Raw genomic sequence first — 17,212 nt, forward strand, 5'->3', positions numbered from 1 at the left:
AACACCAATAGCCTATCTGATCATAATCCAAACTGCACAACAGCATTCCCCATTGCAACCACAGCTAGTTGTCACTCATAAACTTCAGGTCAGCCTTGCCAAAAGCTTTTACAATTGTACTTGGGAGGTTGGAGCTAACATGGGAAGAGAACAGGGATACAAGAAGTTATAGGAAGTAATAAGATGGCTTCCCAGAAAAGCTGCTGGATTCCCAGACACGATACACGCACTCAAACACAAGGACAAGAAGGAAGCATCACACCAAAATTCCCTTCCCTCCGATACAGAAGCATTGCTGCTACTGACGCAGACTGGTTGTTCAAGCAAACAGCTTAATAAGGCATAAGGCCAGTAGATAAAACCAGTGGTAAGAGGTGCTAGCTAGATATGGTTAGCAAACATGAGTTGATATATAAGCTAGCTGCAACTGTTTCTGTGCACTGGTACGTTTCATGTTTACAGAGGACAGGAATTTGAGTTAGAAAAGTGTAACAACTGATGATAATCAAAGACAAGTTATGCAGATGCTCACAATTACTGCTATCTTTGTTCTCGGCCTCCTACTTGATTACACTCCATTTCTGTGACAATGCATATCAATGCATTATCGAAATGATGATTATAATTGTAACAGATTTTTTCCCCTCCCCCCCAAGTCACTCCAAATGTAACTTTCTATTAAATCGGACAGGTAAGGTCACCCACATAACACAAGCTAATGAAAAAAGTCAGCGTACAGAAGCAAAACATCTTGCAAATTCCACCTCTTTACTCTTTTAATCTGTCAGACTAGCAAAGACAAATGGTCAATTCTGGTTTCCATGTTTTTTTTTTTCTTTTTAAATACGATTGTCACATTAGAGAAATGAAAACACAGCAAAATAAACTGTACAAAGGCAAAGTAGAATAACAAAAAATATTTTACTAAAACATAAGATTTACAGGAGATTTTCCAGACAAGCCATACAAAATGGTCACAAGCTTTTTCTCTGAGGGATTTTTCTACACTTGACAGCAGAATCACAATATTATTAGTGAAGGTGATGGATGTTTAATGTTCCCATTTTTTTGTTCAAACAATGAAGCTTGTCCATCTACAGCGTCTAAGTTAGACTGGGCTAGAGGGTATATTCTAAAGTACAACTGGTTAGCTGCTTTTATCAATGCAATTAGCATCACCATAAAAAGGGAGGAGGAGCCCACAAAATTAAAACAAAAAGCCCCGCAGCTAACCCTGCCTACCTTCATTCACAGTGCTTATGCTTAAACCATGATGGGATTAAAAGCAGAGATGTGCTGCTGCTTTTAAACAATTTCACAACAATCCAGATGATACTTCTAGCCTCTGCTCATGCGTTACAATAGTGAATTAGGACAAGACACAGATTTGCTAATGTGCATTTAATCACCAAAAGACTGAAGATGTCTGGGCTTTTATTCTGTAATGTTTCTAAGACTGTGTCCATTAAATGCAAACAAAAAAAGGAAGAGGTCTTGGCAGAACAGGAGAAGTGATGCACACTTGATGTTCAAAGCGCATTTAAATATTATTCATGGCATATAGCCTAGTCCATGCTCTGGCTGTAAAGGAAAAAAAACACATTTAAGAAAAAATGTATTTTTCAAGCTTTATTCAAGTTATTTTGTTTTTCAAACATTACTTTTACGCTGCTGCAAAGACACAAAATGTATCAGTAGTGAGACAAGCACAATTTTGACCTCCTATAATACACAATATGTAATACACAAAAACAGAGATCTGATGAAGCAGCCCAAGTACAGCGAGGCCAAAAGTGACACAATGCAGTAATTCTTTCCATACCTGAAACAGAAGTATGGAAGAAATACCTTCTGAAGCTAAATAACCCATTCCTTAAACATCACAGGTAAAACACAGGTGTGCACTTCTATTTTACCATGTCTCCACACCGGACACCCTTGCAATTTAGGAACATAAAAACTCAAGAGAAAACCACTAAGTTTTCTTTCTAGCAGGCTGCATTTACACACTTGAGTAGACCACTGCAGGTATACACGGGAAACCTGGACAACAACTGCATGCAGTAATTACTTCTGCAAGTAGCAGGCACAAAATAGGAGGCTGGGATTTCAACTCCCCAACCAATTAGCCATCAGCTCATCGTATTTCCTAAAACTAGAAGAAAAGCATCAGATACATCACCTGTTTCTATGGCTTGGGCTTCATTGGTCTTCCATTGCTCAGCTACATCATTTGCTAGTGGATCATCTGGATTGGGAGCGCTTAACAAAGCCTGGATTGATAGCAGAACTGTACGAATCTGCAAAGCTGGGGACCATTTATCTAAAGAGACATTTATAACAGCATGAAATACCACATTCACAGTCTACTGAAATATCAAGTTTTCCACTCCCAGATTAAAGGATAAATAAGATATCCTTATAAAGAAATCTCTTTCAGAGAGAATCTCCAAGCTTCTGTATGTGGTAAGATAATAAGAAAATAAGGTTGCACTTACCTTTCAAAATATCTAAACATATTCTTCCCAGCTTGTCTACATTAGGGTGATAAATTTTGGTCATGAAACGTACTTTAGGAGCTGCCATTGGATATTCTTCTGGAAGGAATAGTTCAAGTTTAAATGTCCCACCCTCAAAGGGGGAATCCTGTGGACCTGCAATGACCACATGAAAATAACGTGCGTTGCTTTCATCTGGTTCTGCTTTTATCCCAGGGACCGGCTCTGCCAGCAAGCGCTGGGTTTCCTAGAAGAGAAGGAGAAGAGGCAATAAGTACAAACTGTGCGACGTAAGCGCTCTGTACAAACTACTTTAAAGATAAGTCTTCATTACGAATTGATTACATCCACTGAAACTACGATATCAAATGAGCATCAAAGAACACCATGTGGTGAACCGGTATAGATCTCCTTCCAAATCTCTCAACTGCTATGATAATAACACGTGCCTCCACAGCAAAAGGTAACGGCTAACAATCAAGAGATTTGGTAAGGACAGCTTTACTTCTGATTCAGTATAAATACAAGCAATCTAAAGAATATCACAGTAATAATATCAGCATTTCCCATTCTACCTTAAAGACACAAGTCCACAAGTGAAAAACGAAACGACCGATCACTCACAGAAAGCATTGAAGACTTGCTCTAACACGAGTGCACTGGTTTTAAAATGAATGCCTGTCCTGGAATCAGAATCAACTCTGAAGAACTGAAAGTACTACTCAGCCCCAGTTAAAGACGTTGCTGTATGTATTAATATATAAAACATCTGTATGTGTGAATAGCTTTTGCTCAAGCACATTCAGCTTACATAATAAGCTGACTTAAAGCTACTCTAACAAACAGCAGGAGACAAACAAGTTGTTCTGTACACGTTAGAATTAGGGAAGCTTGCTTTTCCACCCAGATTCGTTTTCTTTGTCGCTCTGCCTCCAGCAGTAACTCTGCCCCAGGCACCACAAAGGAGCTGCCCACGTTCTGGCCACCCATCCCACTAGAGCTCCCTGCTGATTTCTCTCTCCTCTACTGCCAGCCTTCGTAAGTGCCGTAGGCACCACTCCACCCCAAAAAAAGAAGAGGCTGACACTGGCAAAAGGACTTTAGGCAGGGACAAGGAGTTCCGCAGAAGCCTCATTTCCTCAGGTAATTTTAGCCCCATTTCGTGCTTTTCGTCCTGCTTGTTTTCATTGCTTGCAGTTAATTTTATCACCACCTTCCCCTGTTGACTTACACAAAGAGAAATTCTATTTCTACTGCAGCAAGTGGTAACCTGTGGGTGTCACATTAATTTATTACCCTAGTTTTATGGCATATTTACTCTGTGTGTCTACAACAGCAGTACTATAAACACAATAGCTGTACATGGCTTAAAGTTCTTCAAATATAACCGGGCTGTTACAATACATGCACTTTATTAAAATAACTCACACAGCACTGAAGTGACTGCCTTGATGCAGTAACATCTCACTTTAACAAGCGAATGAAATATTTGAAGCATTGAAGCCATAGTAATTAACATTCCAATCCAACCATTCATATCAAATGCATCAAATTCCTACAGCTCATAATATTGATGTTATTATCTTCATAAACACACCACAATAAATGTATGTGGTCCAACGTCTTGTTGGACTTATCTGCACAGGCATTAGCTGCCAGTGCCATTTATATACCACACTCTAAAGACATCCAAGCTGCTCTAAGCTTCCTACACTCACTCATGCAAATATATTTCATAGGATACAAATGGATTTACGTTCCGTTCCCAGCCCCGGCTCTGTCCCGCTGACCCCAACACTGCCTCCCTAGCCATGCCAGTGTGCTGACTGTACCCATACCACACAGCCAATCCTGGCTTAAAACAATCCAGAATCAGCAGTTCCACGGCAGCAGCATCAGCATTTCTACCTGCCAGTGCATCCAAGGGAGCAGTGTCAGGCTGGGAGCTGCACATACTGCCACTAAAGCCATTTGTCAGTAAACAATGGGTGAGCCCACATACAAGAAAAATCATTCTATTGATAAGGTACAGCATCATCATATCGAGGGCTTTATCACTGCTGGAATGTCATCGTGTTCAGATAGACCTTTATGCCCTATGTTATACGGACACTTTTATCCTGCTATAAAATAACAGAAGAGATGAGAGCCAAAAAAAGCATATAATGTTACATATGGTTACATATGGCTCCTCAGAACCTGGGCAGGACGCCTAAAGAGTGTGAGGATGATGAGACACCCAGCGTGGCTGTGGATGCCACCTCCCTGGAAGCATTCAAGGCCAGGCTGGATGGGGCTTTGTGCAAGTTCAGTATGATAGAGAACCCTGGTCTAGTGGGAGGTGTCCCTGTCAAGAGCAGGCAGGTTGGAACTATATGATCTTAATGGCCCCTTCCAACCCAAACCATTCTGTGATTCTATGAAAAGGAGTAGGAAAGGGAAAACTAATCAAGAAGTTTTGTTTAAGGCCACAACATATCAAGATGCTTAAACATAAGTAGACCAGTAAGTACCAAGGCAGAATTGGAAACTCAGCTTCCACACTGTATAGTCAGACAGCCAGCTAAAGACACACTGATCCTGAAATCCATTCCACCTGTCGTAAGGCTCGGAGCAGTAAGTTCCATTTGAGACAAACAGCTGTCGGTACACAGGACAACACAGCACCAACTCATCAAGCTGAACCTGCTTTAAGAATTTCTAAAAATACGTTGCACCCCTTCCCCCTTCCCATCCCCTCCAATACAGGCACCTACAAAAGCAGTCTGCAGATGTGAACTCAATCTACAAAAAGGAAGTGTTTAATTTCCTTTTATATGTTAATCTAATTATCTATTACCTTCCCCAGAGGACAGTTATCCAGTGAAAAAGATACCAAAAAAAATCCCTTTCAATTAAATTTTTAGCTCGCTAGATTTAATTAGATGAATCAAGAAGCTCAAGCGTATGCAACACTTCGCTTTACTACACAGTAACTAATTTTGTCTGCACAGGAATACTAATTTCAATCTAACTTGTACCACAAAAGCACGTCATGGTATTTCTTATTAGCTCTCCTCTATCGTACTGTACTGAGTTTCACAGAAAACACTTCAGGACATACTTTGAGCTCTACAGCATTTAGTGAGGTACATCCTTTGCATCCACAGGCACTTTATTTCTATTTGTCACACTCACGTTTCTAAAATGAGAACTCTATTCGTTCTCATTTTATTTCACTTTTCCTCAATTTCAAGCTAATTTCACAGCTTTCATGTATTAATGAAAATGAATAGATAGAAAATGAAGATACATGCCAGCCAATACTTCAAGGAATAAAAAAAACCACCAAAACACACCGTTATCATTCAGAATTTGCTACACCTTTCCACCATTTCCTTTCTTGTTTTTAATTAAGTGGTTACAAGAAACACAGAAGTGTTGAATGTTTTCTGATGAGCCAAAGCTTTTCTTAGTAGTACAGGTGGCCTGAAGTAGAGTGACAGATGATACGGAAGGGACATATGGTGCAGCTGACATTCTCTGTAGCTATTCTTCTATGAAGACATTAAACTGAAGATGAATAGTACCTGTGGGGGAAAAACCTTCAACTTGTTTATATGGTAACCTCTGAGACCAAGGCAGCCTAGGACAAAGTCTGTGATGTTTAGAGGAGGTCAGCAGAGGAGGTGGGAGCAAGAATGGTTCGGGCTGCCGAGGCAGAGAAGTCTCACAAGCAAAATATCAATTATCAGTGGGGTGTGTTTCAGTCTTTGAGCACTTGACTTCATTATGCTGCTTTCAGAGGAAGAAAAAATAAATATTGAAACACAGCTACCAGGATACTTCTTGCTCTGTATGATAGAGATCCTCTTTAGGGAAGCAAAATGAACAAGAGAGGATGCTTCTATACAGAAATGCATGAAAAAAAAAAAACCAATTGTTAGAGCATGTGGAGATACGTGGACACAGCAATATAAAAAAGGAGTCCACTACAAACATACAATTGTTTTAATCAGTTCTAGTCTTCCAATAGTCTTTATAAAAGCCTCAAGTTGCCAACACCTCATTCAAAACAACTACTACAGAATATGTATTCCACCACTCCATAAAACAAAAGCTACTGTAATAGACTTCAGAAGTCTTACTTGCCATCAACACTATGGCAATATCAAACAATGGCACACTGGAAAATAATTATAACCAGAAGGCAAACATATGCGGGCATTTGGGAAAAAAAATACTTCTTACAAAGCACAGCCACTGCAGTTGAATTGAAATCTTTAAAGCTCCACTTGTCCGATAAAGACCATACCAGCAATGAAGGAAGAAATTACTGCATGGGATTACACAATTTTTTAACTTTCTTTGTAATCTTTAAGACTACTGTATGAAGACTTCTGGAATGTAAAAAAGATGTTTGTGCTGACTTGTCAAGCAAACTAGCTCAATGACAGCAGGGTTGGTCTCTTCTCACTGGTGACAGGGGGAGGGGAAATGGCCTCAAGGGTAAGTTTAGGTTGGATATCAGAAAAAATTTCTTTACATAAAGGATGGTTAAGCTCTGGAATGGGCTCCCCGGGGAGGTGGTTGAGTCACCATCCCTGGATGTATTTAAAATCCGTTTGGATGTGGTGCTCAGGGACATGATTTAGCAGAGAGCTGTCAGAGTTAGGGTAGTATGGTTAGGTTGTGGTTGGACTCGATGATCTTTAAGGTCTTTTCCAACCTGAATGATTCTATGATTCTATGAAGAAATCCAAACTCTGTGCTTTCAGCCAAATTTGCTTTCCTTTTTCTTATTTCACGTCTACTATTACTGCTGCACAGCTAACCTCACCAACCAAAAAGCCTGCACACAAGCTAAACACTCTAGTCTTGAAGCTGCAACGTCAGCAGTTACAACTGAAGGAATACACGTTGGACACAATCTACCACAGTTGATATTAGAGGACTGTGTAGAAAAAGAACTGTGAAATCCATAAAGTGCATTAGAACAAAGGGAACTTTGAGAAATCCCAACACTTTGAAGAGCCTGAGCCATTTCAGTTGATAAGTGAGAGGCCACAAGGAGGGGAAGGAAGGAAGAAAGGCTGCGGGGCCTTCCACTTCAGCACCAGCACTTCTGCCTGCGTGCTGATCTTTTGACCTCACGGTGAAACAGTCCTTGATCCAGCCCACCACATGCCCATGCAAACAGCTGTGCTGACAAAAAGGAGAGGGCAAACATGCTGCCAGAGTGCTGGGAGAACAGAGCCGCTCTGACAGAAGAGCTGTGGCAAGAATCACAGCAAGATGCGAGCGTAACAGATCACCCCTCTGCAAACAGCCTAAAAAGGAAGCGCAGAGCCTTCCTCCTCATTCCAAAGGAAGAGCCTTAACTACCAGGAGTGCTAATTTCAGTAACAGATGGCGAATTGCTAAATTAAAGTATTTGGTATTTAAGGCTTCATAGATGGATGAAGGCTCTGCATCTTCTTACTTGTTATAAATGGTTATCTAGCAACTGTGCTATCACAGGTTGCTACAGCAGAAGAATCCTCAGGGCCAGCAGAGCCTTTATGCTGGCACCTATCGTTAAGCTCTCAGATTCAGCATAGCTGTGATAAAGTTACACTGAAACTTCAGAACTGAAAGCATTAACAAGGCCTCTCTTACCCAACAAAAAAAAGCACTGTAATTATTAAAGCTATTAAACACTCAAGCTTTTACGATGCTATAATATCACACCCTGACACCAAGTCTCAGGTTAATTATTTCTTCCTATATTGTCATCAGCTCTTTGTCATCACTGCTACACAACTCCCCCAAAAGCAGTGAGGCCATTTACCTCTACCACCAGCAGCTATGACGGAGGTTACATCCCTAAAAACTTTTCAGGCCAAGGGAAGCTAAGAGAGCCCTCATCTGCTTCAGACAGAGAAGTATTTTAGCTAATATCCACCTTTAGCTGTAAGTTCAACTAGCCAAAATGGCTTCATCAGATCAGAGAGCAGGGATGGACCACTATCTGTCACAGCAAAAGGCCACCTGTCACACAGCCCCCATTCACTCCCAGTGCCCAACGCTGTCCCCTTGCCAGAGGCAGCCATCACTCCAACCCACCCAGGAGGCAAATCCTGCCAGCATGCCTAACTCAATCCCGAAAATTTTAGCTGGACTCTCTCAACTACATTTCTAAGCCCCAAAGTTTAGGCAGCACAAACTCTGCTGCCCTCTAGCAGAAGACAGCAACCCCCAGCAAGCAGCTGGCACTAGGGGCTGCAGATAAAATCCTTCCACCAGCACAAGTACAGAAATATGCGCATCTCTTAACGGACTGCCTCTTCATATGCCCTCTACCAGCAAAAATCTCCAGATAGCTGGTTACAAACTTCCTCCATTGCACTGGCCACGTACAACAGGACCAATGGCTCGCAACACTGCATGAACAGCCCCAAACTAGCTTAAAAGAAAGTTACTGATAGGCAAGAGAGGCACACGGAGTGAAAGAGAAGCATACCAGCCTCCTGCACTTCTCTGGGACACAGAACTTGTATTTAGCCCCCACAAGGTGAGGCCAGGGCTGCCCCGTGCCAGACACGGCTGGTTCCTCCAAGTTCAACAGCCCTGCAGCCAAGGTGGGGGCCCCTCTGGGACAGAGAATGGAGGAAACAAAAAACACCACAAAAAGATAATAGCAAGGGAAAAAAAGCATGAGCAAAACCACTGCAAACGCCAAGGTCAGAGGAGGAGGAGATATCCCCATGCAGCTCTGGAGAGAGCACAGCAGACATCCAACACAAGTTACAGAGCAACTACTGATCTGCAACTTGCTTAAACCTCTACATCCAAAAGCATTTCTAGAGAGGATATGAGACAGAATTCTAACTTGCAGCATCATTTGTAGGATTTGAGTTCTTCAAGGAAAAAAAAAAAAAAAAAAAAAGAAAAATAGAACTAGAGGGAATGGCTTCAAGCTGCACCAGGGGAGATTTAGGCTGGACGTTAGGAAATACTACTTTTCTGAAAGAGTGATCAGGCAGTGGAATGGGCTGCCCAGGGAGGTGGTGGAGTTACCAACCCTGGAGGTGTTCAAGGTATGTTTGGACGCTGTGATGAGGGACATGGTTTAGTGAGAACTATTGGTGATGGGTAGATAGTTGGACTGGATGATCTTGAAGGTCTTTTCCAAACTGGTGATTCTGTGGAAAAAAAAGGGCAAAAAAAAAACCACTAGCTGCATTTCTGTTATAGCTGAGATAGCACTTGGAGGGCACTACACATAATAGGTAGACATCATATAGAAGACAACATGACGAAGAAAATATAACTTTCAGTTTAAATAACTGCTGATCAGTCATTTTCAGTATTTGCTTCACAGAGAAGATCGCACATTTGCTGCCAAGTTCCACAGAAAGGTTTCTAAAGCAAATGGAAAGTCAATATCAAAAAGCCAAGTTTGTTTCGTGTGTTTTTCCCCCTCTCAAATTTAGACCTATGTCTCACCCTAATGACTAGAAATCAGTGCAAAGCCTTCATCTCATTTCCTCATCAGCTCCAGATGCTGAATGCAGTCAAACCACCTTCCTCTTCACTGTTTCAGCCTGACTTCCAGTCCTTCGTGATCAACTCATGTCTACGACTGCATGCCTTTTCCTCTCCTCACAACATACAAGGGTTTGTCCACGAGGGAAGTTGCAGCTTCTCAGTAGTAGTGCTAATTTGTACAGTTCCAAGTACCCCATTCTTCATGTCCACAATGTTCAACAATAAATGAGATCACAACTGATCTGGCTTAAGAAATAACCATTACTGCAGAGTTCTGAGCCAAACCAGTCCCTCAGACCAAGCTCACTGTAGCAGCACAAAGTTCTCTCTCTCTGTGCCAGCACAGCCCAGGCTGTAACAGTTTACACAGCAAGGCTGGCCAGCATTGGACCACAGGCTAACCACCTTGACAAATTCTGGTTCATCCAACTTAACTAGGTGGCAACTTCTCCACCCGGTGCCAGTAATCTACAGAAACCGTAGAACTACAACATCACCTTCAGCATTTTGATTTGGAGCACATACAGTATATGTTTGTTTCATATTTTTATTCTGATCATAGAAAATCCTCACCAACTACCAGCACCAATATGTTCCAACTACTGTGAGCAGTTTGGATTTATTTTTTTTTTTTTAAATATGAAATGGAAACTAATTTTTTTAGCTGCATAGGACTAAACTCAGCAGTATACTGGCACACAGACAAGTTGTAATTACTTGTTGAATGGCAATTCTTTCATGTTCTGTCAGTTTGGGATAAGGAGGAAGATTACACTTTCAGTACTGATACGTCACACACAAGACGGTAAACTGCACGCATGTTTTTGCTTTGATTTCTGAGAGGAATGTAGTAGGAGAAACTGAAGCACATTCAAGACCTTTTTCTACATATATGGATAAAGCAGCATCAGAAAACCACAAAGACTTCATCCAGTAACTTTCTATAATGGCATACCACATCCCAGCACAGATTCTTCCAGGACACACATCCTATCATTTCATTAGCTGCAACAAAGAAAATATCTGACTAGAATCAGCACTGCTGAAAATAAATGTTACTCAAGCAAATATCATATTGCCAGCGAGATCTCAAAATGCTTGAATTAAAACTTTATCACTGTAAAACAACTACACTGGAGAAAGTCTTCACAAAATACTATCTTCTTTGAGGGAAAAAAAAAAAAAAAAGAATTACCAATAAAGTCCATTAAATCTTAACGCAGAGGTCAAACATCATAAGCAGAAGGCTGCACTTGTGGTTTCCAGTAGCCAGCCTAATCAATTCCTCGATTCCTTGCCATATAATCCTGGAGTGTGAGCATTCTGCATGGCCCTGCTTCCTGGGATCCTTACTGGGCTAATTAATGGCTTCCAGCAGTCCTCCTGCCTGCAGCTTCCTAGACCTCATCACCCTGACTGCACCTACCCAAAGAAGCAAAGCAGAACAACGTTCAGCATATCAGCATGTCAAAATGCACCTCCCATAGAGCGTATCAGCAGTACAGGTGATTTAGAAACTACTTCAATCTGTGAACAAACACCCAGCAATCTGAAGCTGGAGCTCTGCTAAACAGGCACGGTGAATTTTGCATCCATCACAGTTCTCCCCGTGCACTCCAAGCTCTCCAGCTCTCATCACCACACTACAAATTCCAACAAAGCAGAGCACTGACAGCGAGATGAAGATGAGCGCGCTCCAGGTAGCAGTGCTTTTACAGAGAAAAACAGACTTGGAGGATGACTTTATTACCATACAGCAGCAACATGAAGAAGGCATTTTTAAGGCAGCATCGCTCTCCCCCGCAATGACCACATTCTCAGATTTTCCATAGCAGATTACAGGATTTTGAAACTGTGAAGCTGAGATGTTATGCAAATTCCTAGAGGATAATCTATGTACTAGCACAGATCAAGCTTTGTTAGAGCTGGAGATGCACCATAAAAAGTGAGGCGTGACTAAATTCAGTAAGCTAATAGCATAAACCATTCCTCCAGTTACATTAGGGAGCATGTTTGCATTAGAGCCTTGTGTTAATACCTACCGTAGAGTCAACTATCAAAGCGTGATTAAAGCAAATAATTAATGTAGAGCTCTTGTCCAAATGCCATTTGCAGCAAGATTTCCTACTCACTGTCATTACTAACCCCCCAGTCACATAACAACAAAAATATACTGATGATATTTCTTCTGGCTTTCGCTACCAGACAAATGCATATAAAACAGCTGTGTGCAAAGTTATACATTGATATTAAGAAAGTTCAGTTTACTGTAGATTTGTAACTCAGTGGTGCACAAGTATTACATAAGAAGGTACTCCAAACAAAACACTTGCCTCTTACTGGACTATTTTGCTCTTCTTTCTCCAATTCTATCTTCTGGTGTCTACTGCATGCAAGAGGCCATGGGAAGCCAGTGTCCTCTAAGATCTTTCATTAAGACTCCATGCCTTTCTTCCAAGGCTGGCTCCTGGGACTAATTTTACAGGCTTCTTACCGTCTGTGCCTGACTCTCCTCAACCTCCTTCCATCAACTCCACAAAATCCACCCGTCCTGCCAAACCCAGGGCTTCCAGCACCTGCCCCTACACCCATGGTATTACTGGCCACAGCCAACACAGGTTATACTCGAGGACTGGCAAGGTGGAACTAAGAAGGTCACAAAGCACTGAAATTCACCATCTTTCCACAATTTTGAGGAGGGGCAAAAAAAAAAAAACAAAAAAAACACCCACAAAAATAAGAAATTTTGATTCTTCTGTCAAATTTGAAGCTATCCACAAGATTCAAACAGCACACATGGGACAACAACACATTATAAAGTCCAAACATACAGTTCCTTTGACCGATGTCAAGGAACTGTGCTGACCAAAAACAAGAAGCTTCTACACCTAACCATCATTCAAAGACACTCAAAAATACTACAAAAAGCCTTTAATAGAAAAGACTGTAGAAAAGACTACAGAAATCAGAGCCTCAATAGCTTCACACTGATAAATTCATTCACAAAAAGTTTGAAGAATCTCATACACCGCTTCAGATGTTTTGTTTCACGAGATGAGCAGCTGCAGCAATAACAAAAGTGCCATTAACAACGAGTCACACAGTTGACACACAGACCTGGACACCAAACCATGAATGATGAGATCATTGCAGCAATGAAAACTGAAAGAAAAAAAAACAAAAACCTCTAAAGGATGACACAAGGCAACATTGCCTACCCGATTCAGATATATTCACTGCATTTGACACAGCAATGAGGTGGTTTTGAATGTCAGCCAAAGGAAAGAAAAAAAAAAAGATACAATTCAACTCCTTACTCTACTGGAGCTACGTGACTTCGCAACATAGGAAATAATTGGTTTAACAAATGCTTGAAAATAAAAGTTTCTGGGTTTACTGTGTACACTGCAAAGATTCACTTCTTAAATATGTGCAGTAGCAGAAGAGTTCACAGTATCAAAACCACAAATCTATGCAAGCGTACCATACCGCCTTCTTATTTTCTTACATTAAGAGATTTTCTTGACAAAGTGCCTCTCAGAGGACCACTGGTGTTAGGCTACTGAATAAAAACACCTCTCTATTCACAAGATAAAAATGTCTCCAATTCCAATTATACATTTGATTTAAGGATTCACAGCTATAACATTTCCTACTCAACATCTGTGATGTGCTAACACCATAAGCCATACTTGTAAAGCGAGTCATCTCCTGAGCTTACAGATCATTCACCCCACTTTTTTAAAAAGCCTGTCCGTCGAAGTAATCTGAGGACAGTGAGCCAGGAGTAATCCTTTATCTCCTGTAAAAAATGCTTTGCAACATCTATACTGACACCTTCTAAATGAGCATGGAGAAGTACTGAAAATATAAATAGAGCTCTCTGCTGAGACAAGGAAAGTCAGAGCTCTCCTGCTGGGCTGGATGACAGTTTGCACAGAGCTAAGAAGCAGGCTGGAGAGCGCAGGCCGCTAGTCAACCTGAGAGCCAGGCCATCTGCCAGCAGTCCATCAAGATGAGGAATGCCAACTGCATTTTGAGCCCTTAGCTAGATTCTGTATTTCATTACGGTGCATACATGCTGCTTTACCCAAACAGCTATTGCTGTGCTTCCCTCAGATGACCACACAAAGGCCACACGTGGATCAAAGGGAAAAGGTCTTCTCCAGGCCTAAATCACTTATTTATCAAGTTTGCACCTTGTTACTAGAATTATTTCATTCTTCTACAGCTCTTTTCTGTCATCTGATGTATCTTTCTCTCTTCTATTTCCTCATTTTTCAAATTCTCACTAGCAATAGAATTCATTTACTCCCCTCCAACTAAGGCAAGCAGCAATAGGACACTTAACTCCAACATTAAAAACAGTTGAACAGCAAGCATCAAAACAACCCTCGTTCAAGACTCCTGAAGCATTCATTCCTACATCTGCAATTTTGCAGCTGGGATACTTTCAAATATTACCTTACACATTCAAGATTGTAATACTAGTCAGATTCAAGTCTTAGACCATACATACTGCTGATGACCTGATGCATGCACAGCACAGGAGCTACAGAAACGGTCATTCGGTGCAACCAGTTCAAGACTCAAAGGCTCTAGACTGTCCACAGACAGCCCACAATGCATACCTGGAAGTAGACAACCCACTATACGCACCACCCTGTAACAGACAGCACTCTGAAATATTCCAAGCAAGACTCCTCTGGAGAAAATCTAGAGCTTCTAGGACTCTGCTTGGGGCATTCATCTATCTATCCCCAGGGACAAGAAAAAACATTCTCCTACCATCCTCTACCTTGGAAATGAGCTGTGTGCTCTGCTCTATGTTTTCCCTAAAAGAAGCTAAGAAAGAAAAAACAAGGGTCCTATGAAGGAAATTTATGTACTAGCTTATAAGTGGGTGCGCTTCTTTGCTGCTCTCAGGAGAGCTGTCAAAATCAACAGCAAAATCTAACATGGACATCAGCTTCACAACTGAGCTCTTACCACATCACTGCAATGAATACCAGTTCTGCTACACCATGAGATTTCCTCAAACCTGAAATATATTCACTACTGTATGTTGTGCACCAACGCAACGGGGTGACCAAACTCACTTCCGTAAGATTTACATATCATTTTGACTGCCTGTATTTCCAAGCATCAATCATAGTTCAGCTGTTTTCATACACAGAAACGTTAATCCTGCTGAATTTTTACCCCATCTCCTATATCACCTGTTATAGATATGTACTGACTTAAAAAAAAAAAATAAAAATCCAGATTTATTTTTTTGCATCAACTAGTTAACACATTCTGTGTTTTTGTGTTTTACAATGGTTGCCAACTTTGCATGCTCAACCAAGAGGAGCTTTGCAGCGTTATTCTAAGCAGTGACATTCACTCAGGTGGAAATGAAACAAGTGCTACCGCTAACATACCAATGAATCTGACCAAAATCAGTTAGTAACTTTTACAAAAGCAGTCAGTGACCACCGATTTGAGATTGCAAGCCACATCACTGCAAACTGAGCAGGAGAGAAGATGTCAGCCCAGGAAGCATCCACACCAGCTACAGGAGCAAGCGATCAGCAGGACGAACTGCATTGCAACGTAGCTCCCTGCGCCTGTGCCGAGTGACTTCACGCGTTCGAGCCAGGCTGCAATTCCCTCCGAGGTGTAGCTGGAAGCATCCGAAGCCAAAAGCAGAGCTTGGCAGACAGAACTCGAAGCGCATCGCCGAGCCGCCAGCATCGGCACGCCGAGGCCACACGAGCCGGCAGCTCGGGGCGCACGTAGCAGCCTCGGACTGGCGCAGCCCGCACGGCAGGACACCGCGTGTCTCTCCAGCGGGCCCCGCGGGCCGTTCCTGCGCGGAGCCGGTAGCACAGCGGAAGGGGGCAGCGCCCGGCGCCGCCCGAGCCCCGAAGCCCGGAAGGGCTGCGGGACGCCGCCCGGGCGGGCACCGCGACGGGAGCGGCCTCGCTCTCGCCGGCCGCCCACGGCCCACCGGGAGGCCCCGGTCGCTCCCCCTTCGCCCGCGCACGCCGCCGGACCGAGGAGGGAGCGGCGGGGAAGGCCGGGCTCGGCCCGGCGCCCGGCTCTCATTCAACCCCACGGCGGCCGGGCCAGGCGGCGGCTCCGCGCCGGCCGAAGGATAAGGGAGGCCCGGGAGCGGCCCTGCCCCGCGCGGGCCCGCTCCCGCGCACCGGAAGCGGCGCAGGGCCCGGCCCTGCCCGCCGCGAGAACCGGGCGCGGGCCGGCGCCTCCCGTCCCCGCGGGGCGCGGCGCGTCGGTACCTTGATGATCCTGCGGGGCAGCCCGGCCATCTTGTCTCGTCGGGGTGCAGGCTCGCGGGCTCGCCTCCGCTCGGGGCTCGCGCACAGCCGGAAGTCGCCCGCTCCGCGCTTCCGGTGGCGCCGCCCTCGGCGCGGCACGTCGGGCAATGTAGGCCGCGCCCGCCCCTCCGGCCTCCGCGCTCCTCCCGCTGCTGAGCGGCTGCGCGCCGAGTCGCCGCCGTGCGCGCGCTCTGACAGAGCTCTGAGTTCACCAACGTGTCTGACGCACCGCGATGGCACGACGTGTGTCGGCGAACAGTCAGTGAGACGTCTCGGGACATCTCACCTTTGTGCCGCTAAAGTCTCGTCGGTCAGTTCTCTGCCTTCTTGGCAGGAAGAGAAATGTAGAAGATGAGCTCGTTTACATGGATATCGTTATCTCTGCAGCATCCTATGGCTCCCTGCTACAGCTACGTAGCGACAGTAGCATCCAGCCCTCTGCGTCGGCACTGTTGCTGAACAGATTGGAAATGAAAGCACAGAAAGATGAAGCAGTTTCACAAAGCATTGCCAGGAGCAAGAAGACCCTGCACGAACAATTCCCCATCAAGTGCTTCCTCCTGATTCAGAAACAGGACTTCTAGGTCAGCTATGCCATTTTTGTACACTGGTAGAATGGAAAGTTCTGAAACTGGTAAATCTGTACTGTGTAATTGCTGACACGCTCCTGTCATAAATACTACAAGCTTATATTGTGTCCTAAAATATAAAAATTCATATCAACACATGGTGGCTACAATAACATGAGACGTGTCAGCATTGGTGTGTTTCCCTCCTTATAATCAAGGAAACAGGATATTCTGAGTCAGAAGGGACACACAAGGATCATCAATTGCTGGCTCCACACAAGACCACCCAAAATTCAAGCCCTGTGTCTGAAAATAT

General features: G+C 43.4%; 1 protein-coding gene across 1 annotated transcript; it reads right to left on the minus strand.

Annotated features, from left to right (window-relative positions):
• Window positions 1-902: 902 nt before the first annotated feature.
• Window positions 903-16,445, minus strand: UBE2N (ubiquitin conjugating enzyme E2 N). Its single transcript, XM_085223035.1, has 4 exons — window positions 16,289-16,445; window positions 2,499-2,745; window positions 2,183-2,323; window positions 903-1,581 (listed from the first exon to the last, which is right to left on the minus strand). Exons 1-4 carry the CDS (start codon window positions 16,316-16,318, stop codon window positions 1,541-1,543), a joined length of 459 nt encoding a protein of 152 aa, XP_085079161.1. The 5' UTR covers window positions 16,319-16,445; the 3' UTR covers window positions 903-1,540.
• Window positions 16,446-17,212: the final 767 nt, after the last annotated feature.

This window comes from Meleagris gallopavo, chromosome 1 (genome assembly GCF_905368555.1).
Source record: "Meleagris gallopavo chromosome 1, MGAL_WU_HG_1.1, whole genome shotgun sequence".
NCBI lineage: Eukaryota > Metazoa > Chordata > Aves > Galliformes > Phasianidae > Meleagris > Meleagris gallopavo.